This window comes from Microtus pennsylvanicus, chromosome 2 (assembly GCF_037038515.1).
Source record: "Microtus pennsylvanicus isolate mMicPen1 chromosome 2, mMicPen1.hap1, whole genome shotgun sequence".
Classification (NCBI taxonomy): domain Eukaryota; kingdom Metazoa; phylum Chordata; class Mammalia; order Rodentia; family Cricetidae; genus Microtus; species Microtus pennsylvanicus.
The window spans coordinates 143,489,312-143,507,639 of record NC_134580.1 but is presented as its reverse complement, the minus strand read 5'-3'; the positions used below and the strand labels follow the sequence as shown (position 1 = coordinate 143,507,639).

The 18,328-nt window shown below is 52.3% G+C and overlaps 1 protein-coding gene across 4 annotated transcripts in view; it reads left to right on the top strand.

The window, feature by feature from the left end:
• Nucleotides 1-18,328, top strand: part of Atp9a (ATPase phospholipid transporting 9A (putative)) — a 105,180-nt gene that overhangs the window by 75,908 nt on the left and 10,944 nt on the right. For all 4 annotated transcript variants that reach the window (XM_075963164.1, XM_075963162.1, XM_075963163.1 and 1 more), the window contains exons 16-24: nucleotides 5,233-5,325; nucleotides 6,556-6,639; nucleotides 7,562-7,732; nucleotides 9,763-9,861; nucleotides 10,516-10,605; nucleotides 10,710-10,854; nucleotides 11,583-11,647; nucleotides 14,481-14,636; nucleotides 18,249-18,313. In XM_075963164.1, the coding sequence (XP_075819279.1) occupies nucleotides 5,233-5,325; nucleotides 6,556-6,639; nucleotides 7,562-7,732; nucleotides 9,763-9,861; nucleotides 10,516-10,605; nucleotides 10,710-10,854; nucleotides 11,583-11,647; nucleotides 14,481-14,636; nucleotides 18,249-18,313 (968 nt within the window). The remainder of the gene's footprint in view (nucleotides 1-5,232; nucleotides 5,326-6,555; nucleotides 6,640-7,561; nucleotides 7,733-9,762; nucleotides 9,862-10,515; nucleotides 10,606-10,709; nucleotides 10,855-11,582; nucleotides 11,648-14,480; nucleotides 14,637-18,248; nucleotides 18,314-18,328) is intronic.

The window sequence follows — 18,328 nt, the reverse complement described above, 5'->3', positions numbered from 1 at the left end:
CACACCTGAGTCTACATGGGGAGGTGATGGGTCTGAGACACCTCCAGGCTGGGGCTTAGATGGGACAGGGAGGACATGGAAAAACCCATGGCCCTGGGTCTGTATTCATTATTCATTGCTAGGGGGCTACCCCACATAGTGGTTGGAAGCCACGCTGCTTGTGTTCTCTAACACTTCCTATAGACTAGGAATCTCGTGCAGCTTGGGTATCTGGTTCAGTTCTCAAAGGCTGGCTCCAGGACTTGGCCAGGTCACTGTGTCCTCAGGATCTCCTTGGACAAAGTTCACTTGCCCACAGCTTCAGTGGGCTGCAGGACATCTAGACAGAGGCCACCTCCAGCTACTGCTCTGTGAGTCTCTCCCTGGTCCAGCCTCATGTCTGGCTTCACCCTAGTGAGAGTGTGAGCAAGCTGGAAGCCCCCTTCGGGAGCCAGCCTTGTTCTGTCGTTAGGAGTTGTTGGGTCCAGCACATCCCCAGGGGTGGGGATAAGGCCGCCTCCATCCAGGGACTGTGGCAGTGGCTCCATGCACTGCTGCTCTGGAGACCCAGTGACAGGCTGGGGTGAGCTCCTGAAACATCCCATCTGAGTCAACTCAGATCCCAGATGCCGGCTGGGACTTTGTGACCCTCCCCGTGGGACACATGTTCTTGGCAAATGTCAAATGGGGAGGGAACCTCTCCCTCCCACGCTGTGCGGCTTTTCCTACAGGCTGCACCTGGCCTGACCCTTGACTTTAGCCAATCGGGGCACATTTGAGCTCAAGGCTATCAGAAGTTGCTCGGGTGGGTGTTTCCTGGAGTTAGTCAGCACCATCAACAGAGTTACTCTCACTTGGTTCCAGCCTTTATTTTTCAAGTTCTAGGGCCACGGACTCTGCTGAGGTCATCTGAGAGTTGACTCATCAGATCGTCCCCAGTGCCCGGCTTTGAGAATGAGCGGAACCGCACACACCGCCCTTCCTTTAGCTGTGAAGGGACCTCATTCCCAGACATTCGTCATGTTTTGTGAGAAGTGGCTCTGTGTCTTCCCACGCAAGGTGGCTGGAGCCCAGCGTGCTGCTGGCCCAGTGAGTCTGCTTTCACTAGGGAGAGTATGCCCCCGCCCTGCCTAGTTTATTATTATTATTTTAATTAACACTCAGCTTTTAAGATTCAGCTTTCACAGTTAATGAAAAGGGAAATCAAGCCTGGCATGGTGGCTTACGCCAGTAATCTAGCACTTCAGAGATTAGGGCAGGAGGATTACCATGAGTTGGGAGCCAGCCTTTTGCCACATCAAGGACCTTTATTTCAGTCTTTTTTTAAAAGCATATGTATCCATATACATTTATAAACTTAGCCTCTGCCTTCATCTCAAGCTAGCTTCCCTGCCCTTACTGAAGCACGCGAGTGTGTGTATGTGTGTGTGCGTGCACACGCGTGCATGCGTGAGTATGTGCACCTGTCTGCCTGCCTATGTGTATATGCACAGTGAAAGTTTCCTTATACCATCAACACATGGTTTTTGCTGATTTTAATGTCTGTGTGGGGTTTGGGAAGATACCCCGTTTCATTCACTTTTGATTTTTTTAACATTACATATATGCATGCACGTGTGTTCTAGATCCTTTGAAATTTTTAAAAGGTTTATTTTCTATGTATGAGTGTTTTGCTTGTATGTATGTAATATACACCACACGCCTGGTGCCCTGGAACTGGAGTTACAGGACCCTTGTGAACAACAGTGTGGGTGCTGGGGATCGAACCTGAGTCCTCTGGAAGAGCTGCCAGTGCTCTTAGCCATTGAGCCATCTCTCCAGCCGGTGTGTTCTGTTCTTAACTGTGAAAGTTGAGTCTTGTAAAACTTGACAGTGCACCTCTGAAGGTCAGCGGACAATGTGTGGGAGCTGGACCCTCTGTCTACCATGTGGGGTCCAGGGATCAGTGCTTTCACCCAGCAGGCCATCATTCTTCAGGTCTCCTCTTCCTTCTGCATAGGCCATTTCTCATTTTTGACTATTAATAACAATGCTGGGAGCATGCGTCTTCTCAAGGCGGCCTTAGGTATTAGGGAAATGCCATTAGTGAGCGAATGTTTTCACCTCTGCCTGCCTGTCCCTCTATCTTTGGTTTGTCCCAGGCTTTGAGATGGCTTTTTTTACTTTGTACTAACCTCCCCACAATTCCCCAGCTCAGTGACTCTCACTGTGACCTTTGAAAGGTGAGACCTTTAGAGCTGAGACTGGGGATGCTACTGGCATCCGATGGGATGCCTCCGTGAGGGGAGTCTGGCCACGTGTGTGTGTTGTACAGGGCCCGAGAAGCCATTTTCTCCCGTGCTGGAGGGATGGACCTCTTGTATGCACGTGACTGTCCCGTTGCCTGCTGTAGACAGGTTTCATTCAGTCTTTGGCTTGTTTTCCTTCCCAGGGGTGGGAGGGCATTCGAGACAAGATCTCAAACTGGAACCCTGGCCCTCACAGCAGCCATCCTGCTTCAGCCCCCACCTCCAAGTGCCAGGATTGCAGGCGTGAGTTACCACATGCCACTCTGACCGGGTTTAGCTGCTGCTGTCTGCCCTCCCAGTAGACTGTATTCAGCCTTTTAGACTGGTGTGGGTGAATGTACAGGGTGCTCACAGCCTGTTCCCCATCCCCCCCCCCCCCAAGCTCTTTTCCTTCTCTGTCTGAGGGCCTGCCTCCTAAGGGGTCAGGTGAGGTCAGGGAAGCCTGTTGCCCCAGGCATTTGTGCACATGTTTCTGAAGGAACTGTGAATCCCACGTTGTACAAGACGTCCCATTATGCTCCATGCTTCCCATGCGGAGTAGTGGAATTGGATCACTGCTAGGGACCACAGCGTTGTCATTGAATTAATGAGGCCTGTAATCAGGTGCCAGGCCCAGACTACAAGGACACAAGACAACACGACTAGATCAGCCCATCTCTGTATGTTTATGGTGTCATGTCACCATAACATGGGAACACAGTAAACTGGGGATGACCTGGGTGGGAGGAAGTGACTCACACGGAGGAGATAATGGCTGCAGTGTTTATATTGGATATGATGACTGAGCTGGCCAGAGCCCCTCTGGTAAAGGAAGCCGTGTGGGGGCAATCCTTCCTGCAGCCATGGTATTAAGCACCAGTTTCAGGAAGGGGCAAGGGATGAAAACCCCTGATGCTTTTATGTTCGTTCGGCCCAAGGGCTGCCCTTCCTGGACACAGTGTGCAGTTGACCGTGCCCAAAATGAAGGTGGAGAGATTGAGCCAATGGTTGAACCATACGGTTGAACCATACCCTTAGTTAGCTCATGTTCTCTCTCTCTCTCTCTCTCTCTCTCTCTCTCTCTCTCTCTCTCTCCCCGTGTCTCCCCCCCACCCCCCGTGTGTGTATGTGTGTACATGTGTGTACATTCATGTGGAAACTGGAGGCTGACATTTGACATCTTCATTTGCTTCTATTTTATGTTTTGAGATGGTCTCACTCTGATTCCGGAACTCATTTCAATCCGATTGACTGGCCAACATGCTGCAGACTGTCTCTGCCTCCCCAGTGCTGGGACTGCAGGTGCACGATCATGTCCAACCTTAATAAATAGAAATATGTAGTGGGAATCTGAACTCGGGTCGGGTCCTCATGGCTGTGGCATGACCTTTCCCCACAGAGCCATCTCTTCAGCTCCTCTAATTCCTAGAGGACAGGCTTTGGGACTTTGAGAGTAGTAAAGTGTATGCACACAGCATTGACTGCCCTGCCCGTGCCCTCTTCATCAATGTCACCTGTCTTCTCTTTGGAGACTTGAGGATCCGCTGCCCTCCAGCTTTCCCCAGAGCCTGTGTCTCAGCCTCTGCACTGTCAAGGGATGGAGCCCAGTGATGAGTTCTTGCTTGTGTGGACACCCTGAGGATTCAGGGATGCGTGGTGGCACCTGTGGCCTCTCTGAAGCCTCTTCTCAGGGTTGTGGCAGCTGACAGTGTCTGTCCATTGTCATCCGTTGCAAATCTGGGACGGAGCCTCTCCCTGCAGAGCAGACTGGAGGGACTTAGGGTGCACCTAACCATCCAGAACACTGTCACGAATGCCACCTTCTGTGTGAGGCCACGCACGTGCCACCTACCAGTGCGCTTGCTTCATCCGTGCTGGTCAGTACATAGGAATGTGCTGCACGTCCTGCTTGATGGAGGAGGACGCTGAGGCAGAGAGGAGACAGTTCGCCCTGTGCTCCTCATTAAGAACTGGTACCAGGCCAAGTGTTTGATGCCTGCCAGGTCAGAGGAACCAAAATCTGAGCGGCCATTTGCTTTCTGTGTACTCCTTCTCATGCAGAACTCAGCGGTGAGCAGGCGTGCCCAACCTGTGGCCTCTGGGCCACGCAGGCCCCAGGTTAGCTAAGAATGTGACCCTGACACATCCTCAGATGGCAGCCATGATGTGGGAAGACTGGTTGTCTCTCCAGAGGACATTTTCTAGTGTCTGAAGACACTGTCACCACGGGGCCTCTTCTGGCACCTGGTGGGTGGAGGCCCATCATTGTTTATCACCCTACGAGGTAGTGGGCCGCTCCACCACAGAGCCTCAGGCCTCACACGTGAGCAGTGCTGAGATGTGGAGGGTCCCCAGCTCCCTGTTGCCGTCTTCCTGTTGTTTATGGAGCACAGTTGGCCACCGCTGCACAGCACAGTTGAAACAAGCGGCTGCGTGTGGGCAGTTCCAGCTGGAATGGCAACAGCTTCCCAGACAAAAGTCTTGGCTTTTTGATCTTGTTTTATCATTTAACAGTTTTCCAAATGTTCCGAGCCGAGCTTTCTTCTCCCTTCTGTGGCCTTTGCCCCAGAGTGAGCCACCCCTTCACCCCCGTAATGTTTTATCTTTGGCCAGTAAAAGCACTGGGAGGCTGGAGAGATGGTACAGCAGTTAAGAATCCTGGCTTCTCTTCCAGAGGACACAGGTTCAACTCCCAGCACCTACATGTATGTCACAACTGTCTGTAACTCCAGTTCCGGGGGCTCCCATGCCCTCTTCTGGTCTCTAAGGGCACCAGGCATACATGTAGTACTCAAACATATGCGGACAGAACATACATACACATATAAATAAATTATAAATACATACATACATACATGTATATACATATAAAGTTTAGAAGCGCTGGCTCTTCCAAGCACTTTATACACTGCCTGTCACAGGAAGCAGGTCAGGCCTGCGGGCTGGTGTTCCCCTCCATGGTCATCACTTTCGACCCTCTTTCCAGGATGAATCCACGGGGGAAATCACGTTCTACATGAAGGGAGCAGACGTTGTCATGGCTGGCATCGTCCAGTACAATGACTGGCTGGAGGAAGAGGTAAGCCTGGGGTCGTGAGTTGAAGCGGGGTCCTGGGAGCCTGCCCTGCAGAGGCTGGCCTTGCAGTGGGGAATGAGCCGGTCCTTGTACTCGCTTGCTGGCTGTGGCACCGACTACCGTAAAACTGTGGTACTACCTATGGCAAAACTTAGTTGCTTTAACAGCCTGCATTTCCTTCTTGATTTGTCTGGAGTAGGGTCTGGGTGTGGCTCAACTGGGGTCTTTGCTTTAGGGCTTCCCATTGACTACAGCCAGGGTGTCGATGTATAGCTCAGCTGAAGATCCAACTGGGGTAGGATGTTCTTTGAGCTCAGTCTTTGCTTGGTGCGCGGTGCTGCACTGTTGGTGCAGACAGCACCCAGCTCCTTAGGGCCATGGTCCAAGGTCTTGGGTTTCCTTCAGTTGCCACTCTTTGTCTCTTGCCCCATGGATTTCTTCATGAGCACCCCCAACGTGACAGCTGTCTTCATCCAAGCAGTGGAAGATGACAGACAAGATGGAAGTCTCCATCTTTGGTGGCCTAGGCACAGATACAGCATCCCTCCTTTTTCTATGTGCTGGAAACAAGTCACAAGGTCCAGCCCGCACTCGAGGGGAAGGTGATTGTGTGGGGAGTTACAGGGGTGAAGATCCTGGGGACCACAAATCCCAGCTACCTGGTGGACAGTTAGCTGGAGGGACGAGTGCTGGTTGAGGTCAGCAGGCCAGCTCTCACCTTCAGGCGGGTGAGCACTCACTCTGCCATTTAGTAATGCAATTCCCTCCTGGGGGATTGGAAACCAGATGCCCAAGGGCCAGGTGAGGCACACAGATAAATGGCAGGCCTGGGTGTGTCTTTCTCGGGGTTACACTTGGACATGCTTAGCCCCTTGAGATGGGCTGTGGCACCAGTGTTTAGGGGTGCACACAGGAGCAATGACTGCAAGGGGATGGCGAATGGTGGTTAACCCACAATTAACAAAGTTTTGTCCAGTCAACCAGCCAGCTATGCTTGCGTGTAGCCTTACTGCGTTGATTTGGACTTTGGAGCACACTGTGCTGGCCAGAGAAAACCCATGTGTGCTGGACTCAGCCTGCAGCTCGCCCCTCTGCAGCTTCAGCTAGAAGCTTGGCTTTGGGAGACAGTAGCTTTAGGGGAAAGCAGTTTTCCCCGATCCTTTGGCTTCCTCTGGGGCAGTCTCAGACCTGGGCCTGAACATAGCTTCCCACTGATCTCTGTCTGCCTTGCAGTGTGGCAACATGGCCCGGGAGGGACTGCGGGTGCTTGTGGTGGCCAAGAAGTCCCTTACAGAGGAGCAGTACCAAGACTTTGAAGTAAGTGTCTCGTGACCTTTGCCTTGCATCCCTGACCCACCTCAGTCACCTCTCCTGGGGACACACCTTGCTCGCCCCACTCTGGCCGCGCTGGCCTTTTTGAGCACCAGCTTTCCTGTCAGCGCAGGGCCTCTGCACATGCCCTGTGCAAAGGCGTTTGCTCTGCCTGGCGCTCGCTCCATTGCCCACCTCCCACTTCACGCTCACGTGTGGCCTCTCCAAGACGTCTCCCACACTACCTGTCATTTCCACAATCTCCCACGTGACTCACCTTCTTTGTCACCTACTCTAGGAAGATTCGAACTAAATCACTTCCACACCCCTATCCCATCTCTCTCTAGCTGTTTTGCTGCTGTTTTGAGACAAGATTTTGCTTGTAGCCCAGGCTTGCCTGGAATCCTCCTGCCTCAGCTTCCTGAGTGCTGAGGTGACTGACATGAGCCACCCAGCTAGTTTTGAGCTATAAAATAGGTTAGAGTTGTGCTCCAATCCAATCTACTTGTGGTTTTCTCACCCCATTGACTATGCTCCCCACGGAAGGACCTTGTCTGCCTGATGCCTGTGTCCCTGGTACAAGGCTGACATGTATGAGTGCCAGGGTGCATGTAGTTGAGGGACAGATCTCTAGGATCCTTGCCAGCTCCCCAGCAGTTGGCTTGGCCCTGTGCCTCTGATGTGCCCCAGGTGTTTGTAAGACTTTAGGATCAGGTTTCTTTCATGGGTGCCTGCTGTGACTGTTCCCGCAGTTCCACCAGCTTCCCTTCGGTTTCACTACCAGATAAAGAGGGAATAAATAGGGTCAGATTGGAGTCAGTTATCTTCAGAAGCGGGGTTTGGGAGGCCCAGCTGACCTGGGCAGTGTGTTGGGGTGACGGCCTCACCTCATCTCTCCACCCCCTGACTTGTCTCTGTCATTCCCCAGGCCCGCTATGTCCAAGCCAAGCTCAGTGTGCATGACCGTTCGCTCAAGGTGGCCACAGTGATCGAGAGCCTGGAGATGGAGATGGAGCTGCTGTGTCTGACTGGTGTGGAGGACCAACTACAGGCCGACGTCAGGCCCACGCTGGAGACGCTGCGCAATGCCGGCATCAAGGTAGGACTGTAGGGGAGACATTGAGTGTGTAAGGCTGGGTGAGGTGCCTCATAATCTCGGCATGTGGGAGTCAGTGATAGGATCTCAAGTTCAGGGTCAGCCTGGGATATAGTGAGAGCCTGTCCGCAAAAGGAAGAAGTGGAAGGAGTAGGGGACACCAGGTTGCCCCACTTCAAAAGGCCTGGCTTGGGAAGGGGACCCCAGGGTGTCCCACTTCAGATGGCCTGTCTTGGAAAGGGCACCCTAGGGTACCCTACCTCAGAAGGCCTGGCTTGGGAAGGGTGCCCCACCTCAGAAGGCCTGGTTTGGGAAACCATCTTAAGTGACTGCTTTTCCTGGCTACCTCCTCACATGGCTAGCTCTCTGAAGGTCAGGGGTATGTATCTTCCAGTCACTCAGAACAGCCCTGGGTCCCACTGCACCATGTGATTTGGTTGAGTGACTGGCTAGCGACTATCAGTTGCTCTGGCCCTGTAAGAAAGGGACAGCCACCCCATTGGGGAAGTAGAGAGACTTCTGTATTAATCTGCTGTTGGGGTGGAAGCAATCCAGACGGTTTCTCTGCGGGGCCAGTAGAGGGCGTCTGAGGACCAGTGATGCTGGGTTCTGAAGGCTGAGGACTTGCATGTGTAGCTCAGGCTGTCCTCAAACTCCTAATTGTACTGCTTTCATCTCCTGAGTGCTGGGATTATGGTTGTGGTTCTGTTTTTTTTATGCTGTACTGGGGATGGGACCCAGATCTCTGTGCATGGCAGGCAAGCACTCTACCACTGAGCACACCCTGTGCTTTTAACCTGTCTGTCTGTCTGTCTGTCTCCTCTCTGTCTCTTTCTCTCTCCCTCTTTCCCTCCCTCCCTCCCTCCCTCCCTCCCTCCCTCCCTCCCTCCCTCCCTTCCTCCCTCGAGAGACAGGGTCTCTCTCTGAACCTGGAGCGAGGCTGACTGCCCACAAGCCCAGCGCCCCTCCCTCCTTGTCCCTGCAGCTCCCCTGACCCCAACCCTGAGGTTGTAGGCATGCATGACACACATGGCTTCCGATGTGGGTGTTCATGCTGATGCTGCAAATGCCTTTACCCAGCTCAGCCATCTCCGTAGCCTGTTAGTACACATACACAGGAGATGGATGAAGCTACTACCTCTGGCTAGACAGTCAACTTTGTGTGAAGTTTAAAGTGTGCTCTAACGGGCAAAGCACACCATCTAAGTGTGTGTTGTTTTTCACATGTTCCGTTAGTAAGTGCCATGTGTGACTGACAGTGGTGGGTGTGCCCACCACAGGGCTCCCTGCTGATTAGAGTGTGCTGGGTGCTGACGTCACACTGAGCCAAGAAGGCTGGTCACACGTGTAGGAGAGTGACTTGAGCCTCAGCTCTGCTCATTCGTATGCGGGATTAGGACCATGACCTGCATGATTGAGACCCTGTATGGAGCCTCAGGGTCTCAGGTGCCACCTCTGATCCCTCTTGTCGTTCTGTGAGAGACACAGGCTCCATGGGACACAGATAGTCCCGCCGTGGCTTCCAGAACTTAGGTCTCTCTGCTTGCGTCTCACTGCTCTTTACTGGCAGCCACTCAGCTACTGCAGAGCATGGTGCTTCATTTGTTTTGCTTTTCGAGGTAGTATCTTGAGATGTAGCCCAGGGTGGTCTTGATCTCACAACCCTCCTGCCTCAGTCCTGACTGCTGGGATTACAGGCATGTATCACCATATCTGCTTATTATTGTTTTTTATTTTATTGTTTTGGGGGAGTTCTTGATATGTAGCCTAGGCTAGCCTCCAGTTCATAACAATCCTCCTGCTTCTGCCTCCTGAGTGCTAGGATTAAAGTTGTGCCCTACCACATCCCATTCAGCCCGATTTTTCTCTGGCGAACAGTCGGCTTTTGCTACCACTATTAGTAGCCACTAAACCCCATGCTGGGCTCTCCCTGGAATCACAGGGACTACGAGTTCTCAAGAGCCTCACTGACCCTAGGGGCAGGGCATCTTGAGAGCCCAGCACTCAGGACTGCTTTCCTGCTGTGATTTCAGGTTTGGATGCTAACAGGGGACAAGCTGGAGACAGCCACGTGCACAGCCAAGAACGCACATCTGGTGACCAGAAACCAAGACATTCATGTTTTCCGGCTGGTAAAGCATCCTGCTGGGGCCATGCAGGGTGGTGTTTGCATTTGTCCTGTAACCCGTAGCCTGGAATGGGCCTCTGAAGGGAGGAGGGCAGCGTTGGTGACCTCAGGTGGTTGCGTAGGTTACTGAAGGGCTAGGGGTCCCAACGGACAATCCCTTCAGCTAGTGTCAAGGAACTCCTTTACATAGCCTTGAGCTCATGCTGTGCTCTGATCCTTTTTGGTGGTTGTGTTCTCCTTTGGGGAGCAGAAGAAAGTTGGCATCACCAACAGTCAAGCACAATGCATAAGCCTATAGCAGTACCTGTACAGAAAGGTGGTATAGTTGCCTGGTCCCCAGGCTGCCCTCCAGGACTCTGGTGACCCTGCTCCAGGCTAAGGAACCCCTCCAAGCTTTGGTCTCCTGGCTGCATTATTGAGAGTAAATGCGAGAGGTCTCCATGGTGCCTGCCCAGCCCTGACTGTGTGCCCGTTTTAGTCCATGGGAAACGGAAAGGAATGAATGTCATACAGTCTCCCTGGCCCACAGCATCCTTTATCCAAAGACTGGTGACGGGAGGGGAAGGACCTGTTCACATAAGCTGCAGGAGGCCAGAGTTCATCATGCCATCTGCCATTTCCAGAGAGCCAGGCCTTCTCTGTCCCTGTACCCTTTCAGGTGACCAACCGTGGGGAAGCACACCTTGAGCTGAATGCCTTCCGCAGGAAGCATGATTGTGCCCTGGTCATCTCTGGAGACTCTCTGGAGGTCAGTGCTGGGAACTTATGGGTAGGGTACCTCTTCCTGCTTTGGGTTGCAGGGAGGGGGTGGCATTGGCTGATGCTGCCCACCTCCCCCACCCCCTGCCCCAGGTTTGCCTCAAGTACTATGAGTATGAGTTCATGGAGCTGGCCTGCCAGTGCCCAGCTGTTGTGTGCTGCCGTTGTGCCCCTACCCAGAAGGCCCAGATCGTGCGGCTGCTCCAGGAACGCACTGGAAAGCTCACCTGCGCAGTGGGTAAGCTCGCCTTGGTGGAAGGAGGCGTCGCTGGGAGTGGTCAGACTTGCTGGAGGCCCTGTCCTGCTGGCCCTGTCTGCTTGTGCTCTGCCCTGCAGATGCTCTGAACTGACTTGACAAGTACCTTAGAGTCCTGCTGCTGTGTGTTCAGATTTCCCAGGCCTCTTGACTCAGGCCAAGAGGATGCTATGGTTGCTCACCTCCCCTCCCTTGAGAGAGAGGAGACAAGCATGCCTAAAGGGAAGGGTCCTTTCTTCTTGGCCTGTGGCTGATAGCCATGGCATTCCAGAGGATTGAAGACCCCATGCTGAGGTTCAGATCTGTGTTCAAGTTTTTCAACCAAGTGGTCACTGACTGGTTATCATGGGTGGCGGCTCCCTTTCCCTCTGGGCCTACATTTGCACCTCAGCCGGATGGAGACAATGGTGGTGGCCTCCTCGCCTGGGTGTTGAAGGATTAAAGTATGAGGTGTGCTGGCCACAGGGTCCTCAGGACGTCCATGTCCTGTAGGGGCTCTTGAGAAGAGGTTGTAGATGCTGGCCTCTGTGACAGCTCAGCATTTGACCCTGGCGAGCCACCTGGTCTCCAGCACGCATCAGCTGCCTCCTTTGAGGATGGCTGGCACAGAGTGAAGAGCAAGGCATGGATGGTTTCTCTGAGACTGCCATTGTGAGCCACCTCTCACTGTCCCCACATTCCTAATCTCCTCTCTGCTGTGTGCTCCGCAGGTGACGGGGGCAATGACGTCAGCATGATCCAGGAATCGGACTGTGGTGTGGGCGTGGAGGGCAAGGTGAGTGTGTGCACACAGTTCTTCCCCTCGGTTGGAGTTTCTAGTTTTTTCTTTTTGTTTCTTTCTTCTCCCCCTGCCCCCCCACCTCTCTCCCTTTTTCTCCCTCTCTCTCTCCACGTTTCCCAGGCTGGTCTGGAACTTGATTCACAGCTGAGGATGACCCTGACCCTGTCCCTCCTGCCTCCTTGAGGCTTGTACCACCATACTGTGCTGTGGTTCCTGGGTGAGACTTTGCTTCCAGAATCTGTGCGGATTCCTTTAGGTGTAGGTTTTAAGAAGCACAGCTGAGCCAGCAGTGGTGGCTCTGGCCTCTAATTCCAGTGCTCATGAAGAAGTAGATGCGAGAGGATTGTGTAGTTCCAGCCCAGCCAGCCCCAGCTCACGGAACAAGACCCTGCCTCGGAAAACCAGAAAGGTGGTGGCGGCTGGGGGGGAGACAGGGGCCAGAAAGGTGCTCAGTGGTCTGAGTGCTGCTGTTGCAGGGGACTGGAGTTTGGTCCCCAGCTCCGCATCCAGCCCCTCACACCCACAGGCACTCCAAGGGGTCCGCAGTCCTCTTCTGGCCTCACGGGCACATGCATTCCCGTGCATGCCCACCCCCATGCATAGACACTCAGAATTAAAGATAAAGCAAATCTCGAAGGATTGCTTGGAGTTTAGCAAGCATTTTATAGGTCGCTATCTACAAAGGGGATGTTTTCCCTTCTGTTAAAAATTCTCTCGTGAAGCCGGGCGGTAGTGGCGCACGCCTTTAATTCCAGTACTCGGGAGGCAGAGGCAGGCAGATCTCTATGAGTTCGAGGCCAGCCTGGTCTACAAGAGCTAGTGCCAGGACAGGCTCCAAAGCCGCAGAGAAACCCTGTCTCGAAAAACTAAAAAAAAAAAAAAAAAAAAAAAAAAAAAAAGTTATCTCGTGAGTCCTTGGGTTTTAGCTTATGACAGTAGTGAATGCTTGCCACAGCAGAAATAAATCGTGTAAGTCACGCCCAGCTTGCCTCTTAGCCGCACCAAGCTAGTGACATTGGGGAATCTTCCGAAATTCTTTTCTGGGCATTATGGTTTTGGGTGTGTGTGCTTTTGTTATAGATACCATCTACACATATTTTGTCCATGTATATATATTATTTTCATGTATTCTTTCAAATTAAAAACATACCACACACTCTGTCATACAGCTTGCTTAAATCTGTTACATCTTGGATTCCTTTCTTCATCAGAAACAGGGGCAGCGGTCACTTCTAACCCTTCCTCTTTTTTCTAAATCTCTTATTAACCATGCTTTTAAATCATCAACTCCATTCTTAGGACCAACCTCCTTATCAAGGCCGTCATCTCTTTGAATTGCCCTCAGCCTCCCATTTCTTTAGAACTCATGCTGAACAACAAGGATTGGCTTTTGTGCCCGGCTCTAAGTCTTTGTCTCCAGTTCAGCAAAGCCACAAGCACTGTAACTTTCTATTTTGAAAAAAAAATGTCATCTTGAACTGGGGATGTGGCTCAGTGAGTATAATAAACACTTGTGGTACAAACATGAGGACCTGAGTTCAAATCCCCTGCACCTACCTAAAACGCTGGGCGTAATCTAACATCGGGGGATGGAGGCAGGTGGATCCTGAGAGCTCACTGGACCACCAGCTGAGCCTGCAAGCTTCTGGGTCAGTGAGGCCCTGTGTCGGTGTAGCACACACACACACACACACACACACTATATGTTATATATATAATGTTTTTCTGGCAGTGAGCTCCATCAGCCTTCCCTTCCTCTCACCTGCTGACTTCCGCTTTCTCTCCCTCTGGGCACACAGTTCATGGTAAATACTTCCCAGGGTCCTTAAGAAGCAGCATCTCCCTGCATCAGCACAGCAGCTGGACCTCCTCCCACTCCTGTCCCAGATGTAATGCTGACCTAATGATACATGGGCATTTTGCCCGATTGTCCCCAAAATGTCTTTGTAGCTTAAGAACAAAAGAAGCCCCAGGAAATAATCAAGGACCCCGAATTTCCTTCATTAGCGTGCGCTTGTGTCTCTTTAATCTTCTATAATGTAAAACACTTCTCTGATCTTTTTTTTAGGCGTGTTTGGTATTTGTGCCATTGAGATATATATTACATTTATTTATGTATTTGAATGTGAGTGCTGTCTGTGCATGGCCCAGTGCTCATGAGGAAGTCAGAGGACCCTTGGTGAGACTCATGTGGGTCCTGGGGCTTGATCTCAGGTCATCAGGCTTGGCAGCAAGAGCTTTACCTGCTGAACCATCCTGCCGGCCCTCCACTGATATTGTTGAAGTACTAGGAATGTCAGCGGGTCCTTGGGTCAGTGCACTCTGAGCAGCCTGTGTGGCAAGAGTGTTCCAGGGGGATTTGTATCCTCAGGGTCACACCAGTAGATGCTGATGTCCATCTCTCAGTCGTGCCAGTCAAATGCCTTTGAAAGCATGCATGCCACCGTGTGGGTGCAGCGTGAGCATGCAGAACGTTCAGGAATGTTCTACACTGTGACTGCATCAGACTTCGCCCGTGTTTAACCCTTCAGGGCCTTCAAGTGTTATAAAGCTCCTATGGATGATTTTTTGCTTCTCATAAACACTGGGAGTGGGAGAGAACTTAATACCAGCCTCCTCTGACCTCCACGTTACAACTATCTCTGATTTAGTGTGGTTTTTATTTAAGTAAATTCCTCTTCTTAAATCCAATTTGACTTGGACCACCAACTGTGTGTAGCCTGAAACCAAAGTCTCGTTATTGAATGTCTTCAAAGGTCTCCTTGTCATGTCTTGTTGTTTCAATTAACAAGAGACTTGCTCCCTGACCTCTGTGTGCGCATTGCAGGAAGGAAAGCAGGCGTCTCTGGCTGCGGACTTCTCTATCACCCAGTTCAAGCATCTTGGCCGGTTACTCATGGTGCACGGTCGGAACAGCTACAAGCGCTCGGCAGCCCTCAGCCAGTTTGTGATCCACAGGAGCCTCTGCATCAGCACCATGCAGGTGTGCAGCCGCGGGGACCTCTCAGAGAGTCACCTCTTCATAGCAGAGAGTAGGCACAGACACACCACGCAGGTACCGGTACACATGGGTGCACCACCCAGGCAGGCAAGCAACGGGCGCCTTTCCCAGGTGCAAACAGTGTGCAGGAGGGCGGCAACTGACCTTCTTACAGGTGTATGTGGGCAAGGCAGGTACACCGTGCAGGTGGGTGGCAGCTAGTGCCTCTCACAGGGCCGTTTGGGCGTGGCAGGCAGCTGGCACCTCTTACAGGTGCACACAGGTATGCTTTCCAGGTGGGCATTTATGTGTGCACCTGGGCATATGTAGCTCTGCCTCGGTGTAAGTGGGCGTACTTTCTAGGTGAGTGGTAGTTAGCCCTGTGCCCGGGTGCTTAGGACAGTCGTTGTCATGGAAAATCCCAGCAGTTGGACCCCACCTGGCCAGTTTAAGTCTCTGACCAAATCCCAGCTGACAGCCCCTAGCTAAGTTCTTCCGTCTCATCATGGGTTCCCCGGAAGAGGCAGGGTTAGGGCCAAACGAACATTCCAGCTCCTGTTTTTTTTTTTTTTTTTTTTTTTTTTTTTTTTTTTTGTGCAGACAAGGGCCAAGAGGTGGCAGCCACAGCAGAGGAATAAATATGTGTGTGAGACAGGCACTTGTTAAGCGATCCAGGCTGGTATGTGTGCAAGCGTGTGATCGTCAAGTGCTGGGAGTAGTCATGCGCCACACACCTGGTGTTAACTCACGTGTCTTGAGTGTATCCTAGACCTTGGCTCAATGCTTGTAATGTAGTCAGCATCTCCTGTCTGCCTCACACTACAGCCTGAGCCCATTTTACAGGTGGAAAGGTTGAGGTTGAATCAGAGTGCGATCATCGCAGGGAACTGCAGCGTGGCCTGCCCATCAGAGTCAAACCTCGCTGGAAAGGGACTGATGCAGTTTCAGCTTGCAGAAGGCAGTGCACTCCTGGCCCAGGCTTTTGTTTCCCACCGTAGCCTCTCCACAGGCCTCAGGGTGAAGTACTTGAGTTCGGTGATGAGAACACTTGATTCTTATCACTTTTCGCCTGTATCACTGAGGACCTGTGAAGCCCGTGCACACACTGTTCCCTGACTCCAGGCTGACCTTTCCACCTGTGAAATGACCTGGTGGGATCTGCCTTGACCTTGAACTTGGCACTTGGAAAACGAGGATTCAAGTTGAAGGCATCTTCACCACCGTCTCATGAACAGAGGCAGGCCGCTGAGATGGCTGAGTGGGTGAAGGCGCTTGCTGCCAGGCCTGATACCCTGAGTTCAGTTCCGGATCCCATATGGTAGGCCGGAAGAACCGGCTCCCGCCAGCTGCTCTCTGACCTCCATTCGAGCGCTGTGGAAAGCACACGGCACGTGCACACGTGCACCAGTGTAAACATTCTTAGGAAAGCTGTAGCCAGATGTGCACGGCCGCTCACCGCGTGGAGGATGCGTTCCTGTCGGCCTCTCGGGCCTGTTGAGGGAGACAAGCTGCACAGCTGCTGCCGATCATCAGACTGCATCTGCACTTTTAATTTATGTTAATCCATCATCAGACCGTTATGCTAATTCACTGATGGGACCAGGCCATGCTGTGGTTTTAATCACTGGGAGGGAGATTAATGATCTTGTCCCTGGGCACACGCACAAAAGCAGGCAGATGAGCTGCCATTCCCATTGATATCTACTCAAAGGTTCCAGAAGGTTCTGGAGTGAGGTTGGCCTTGTTCCTTGTGCCTCTGAGGATCTTTAACCCTGGTCTCTAAGATTGCACCTTGACATGATGATCTCTGATGAACCAGACAGGTTGTGTTCACTTCCTGTGATGCGCCCGTGTGTAGATGCAGGCTGTATGGTCAGTGTAAAGGGGCCCCTCTACGGGAAAGGGTTCTGATGGTGATTTGAAAAATAAGCCCTATTCTGCACGTTGGTGCAGCTGGACGAGAAGCCGTTAGCAAGCAGGCTCATGGCATGCTGTCACTGTGCATGCCACAGGTGTAAGGAGGAGTGCAGGTGTAGGGAGGAGCACAAGTGTGGGGAGGAGTGCAGGTGTGGGGATGAGCCCAGGTGTGGGGAGAAGCGCAGGTGTGGGGAGGAGCGCGGGTGTGGGGAGGAGCGCGGGTGTGGGGAGGAGCGCAGGTGTGGGGAGGAGTCCAGGTGTGGGGAGGAGCCCAGGTGTGGGGAGGAGTGCAGGTGTGGGGAGGAGCGCAGGTGTGGGGAGGAGCCCAGGTGTGGGGAGGAGCCCAGGTGTGGGGAGGAGCCCAGGTGTGGGGAGGAGCGCAGGTGTGGGGAGGAGTACAGGTGTAGGGAGGGGCTCTCTGCCTTCCCAGTTGCTGCGAGATCCAACTTCTCTTGATGTTTAGGATTTTTTTTTTTTTTAATTTTGGTTTAGTGTTTTTGATCTGTTTCATTTTTGATCCTTGGTCTAATGTATCTCAGGCTGGCCTCAAACTCCCTGTGTAGCTAAGATTGACCTTGAACCCTTGGTCTACCCACCTCCACTTCAGAACTACTGGGACAGCAGGTGTGTGCCATTACACCTGGCTCAGCTACGTTTTTACAGAAAGCCTTCACTTGGCTCTCCTAGCATTCCCTGGGTTTACGTTAGGGGAAAGAGCTTGGGAGCCACAGTCCCTCCACAAATCTGTAGGTGTTAGGATTTGGGAAGCATCAGTACTTGTCTTCCTTACCAGGCCTTCCTAGTATGCTCTGCTTTCCAGCAGTAGAAGCAGAGACTTAAGTGAGAGCTGGCAGAACCCTTACTGCCTTTCTCACTGAAACACTAACTTGTCACATGCTTTGGGAAAAATTCTCACTGGGCACTGGTGGCACACGTCTTTAATTCCAGCATTTGGGAGTTAGAAGCAGGCAGATCTCTGAGTTCAAGGACAACCTGGTCTACAAAGTTAGTTTCAGGATAGCCAGAGCTACTAGAGAAACCCTGTCTCAAAACAAAGAAACAAAGAACCCCCCCCCCCCAATGTATGGCCCCAGGGCACAGCTCAGTGGCAGCTTGCTCACCCAGTAGGTGCAGGGTCCTCAGTTTGATCCAGAACATTGCAAAAATAGATCTTCCCACCCGAATTTCAAACTGTACTGTCTTCTATCCTGGTCTTTAAGGTGGCCAGTGTGGAAACACTGGTAGCTGTGTCCCCAGCTTGGTTTCTGGACCTACAGTGTGCTGTCAGGGTGTATACCTGGCGAGGTGTAATTCGGAGCTGTTGGGAGTGTAGGCTCCTTAGGTAGGGGTGGACTTGAATCCCAAAGGGCCCTACAGTTTCTCATTGTGTAAAACATGAGTGGTTTCAGGACCTGGGTGTGAAGCCTTTCCAACCCCACTACACAGGGTGAGCTGTTCACACAAGAGGCTGAACTTGACTGTGGACACTCACTACTGGCCTTGTCGTGAATGAACTGTGTGGTCTCAGGCCAGCCCCTGACCCTCTCTGGGTCTTGATGGCCTTACCTGTATCTCAATGGTCCTAGTTTCCTAGGGCATTCGTGAAGGCTGCAGGAACCCCTGCACAGGGCGTATGGCATCTGCGGGGTAGGGGCTGTGCTGTGACTCTCGGTGACACCCCCTCCCTCCTTCATGCAGGCTGTCTTCTCCTCTGTGTTCTACTTCGCATCCGTTCCTCTCTACCAAGGGTTCCTGATCATCGGGTAAGTCACCGCGGA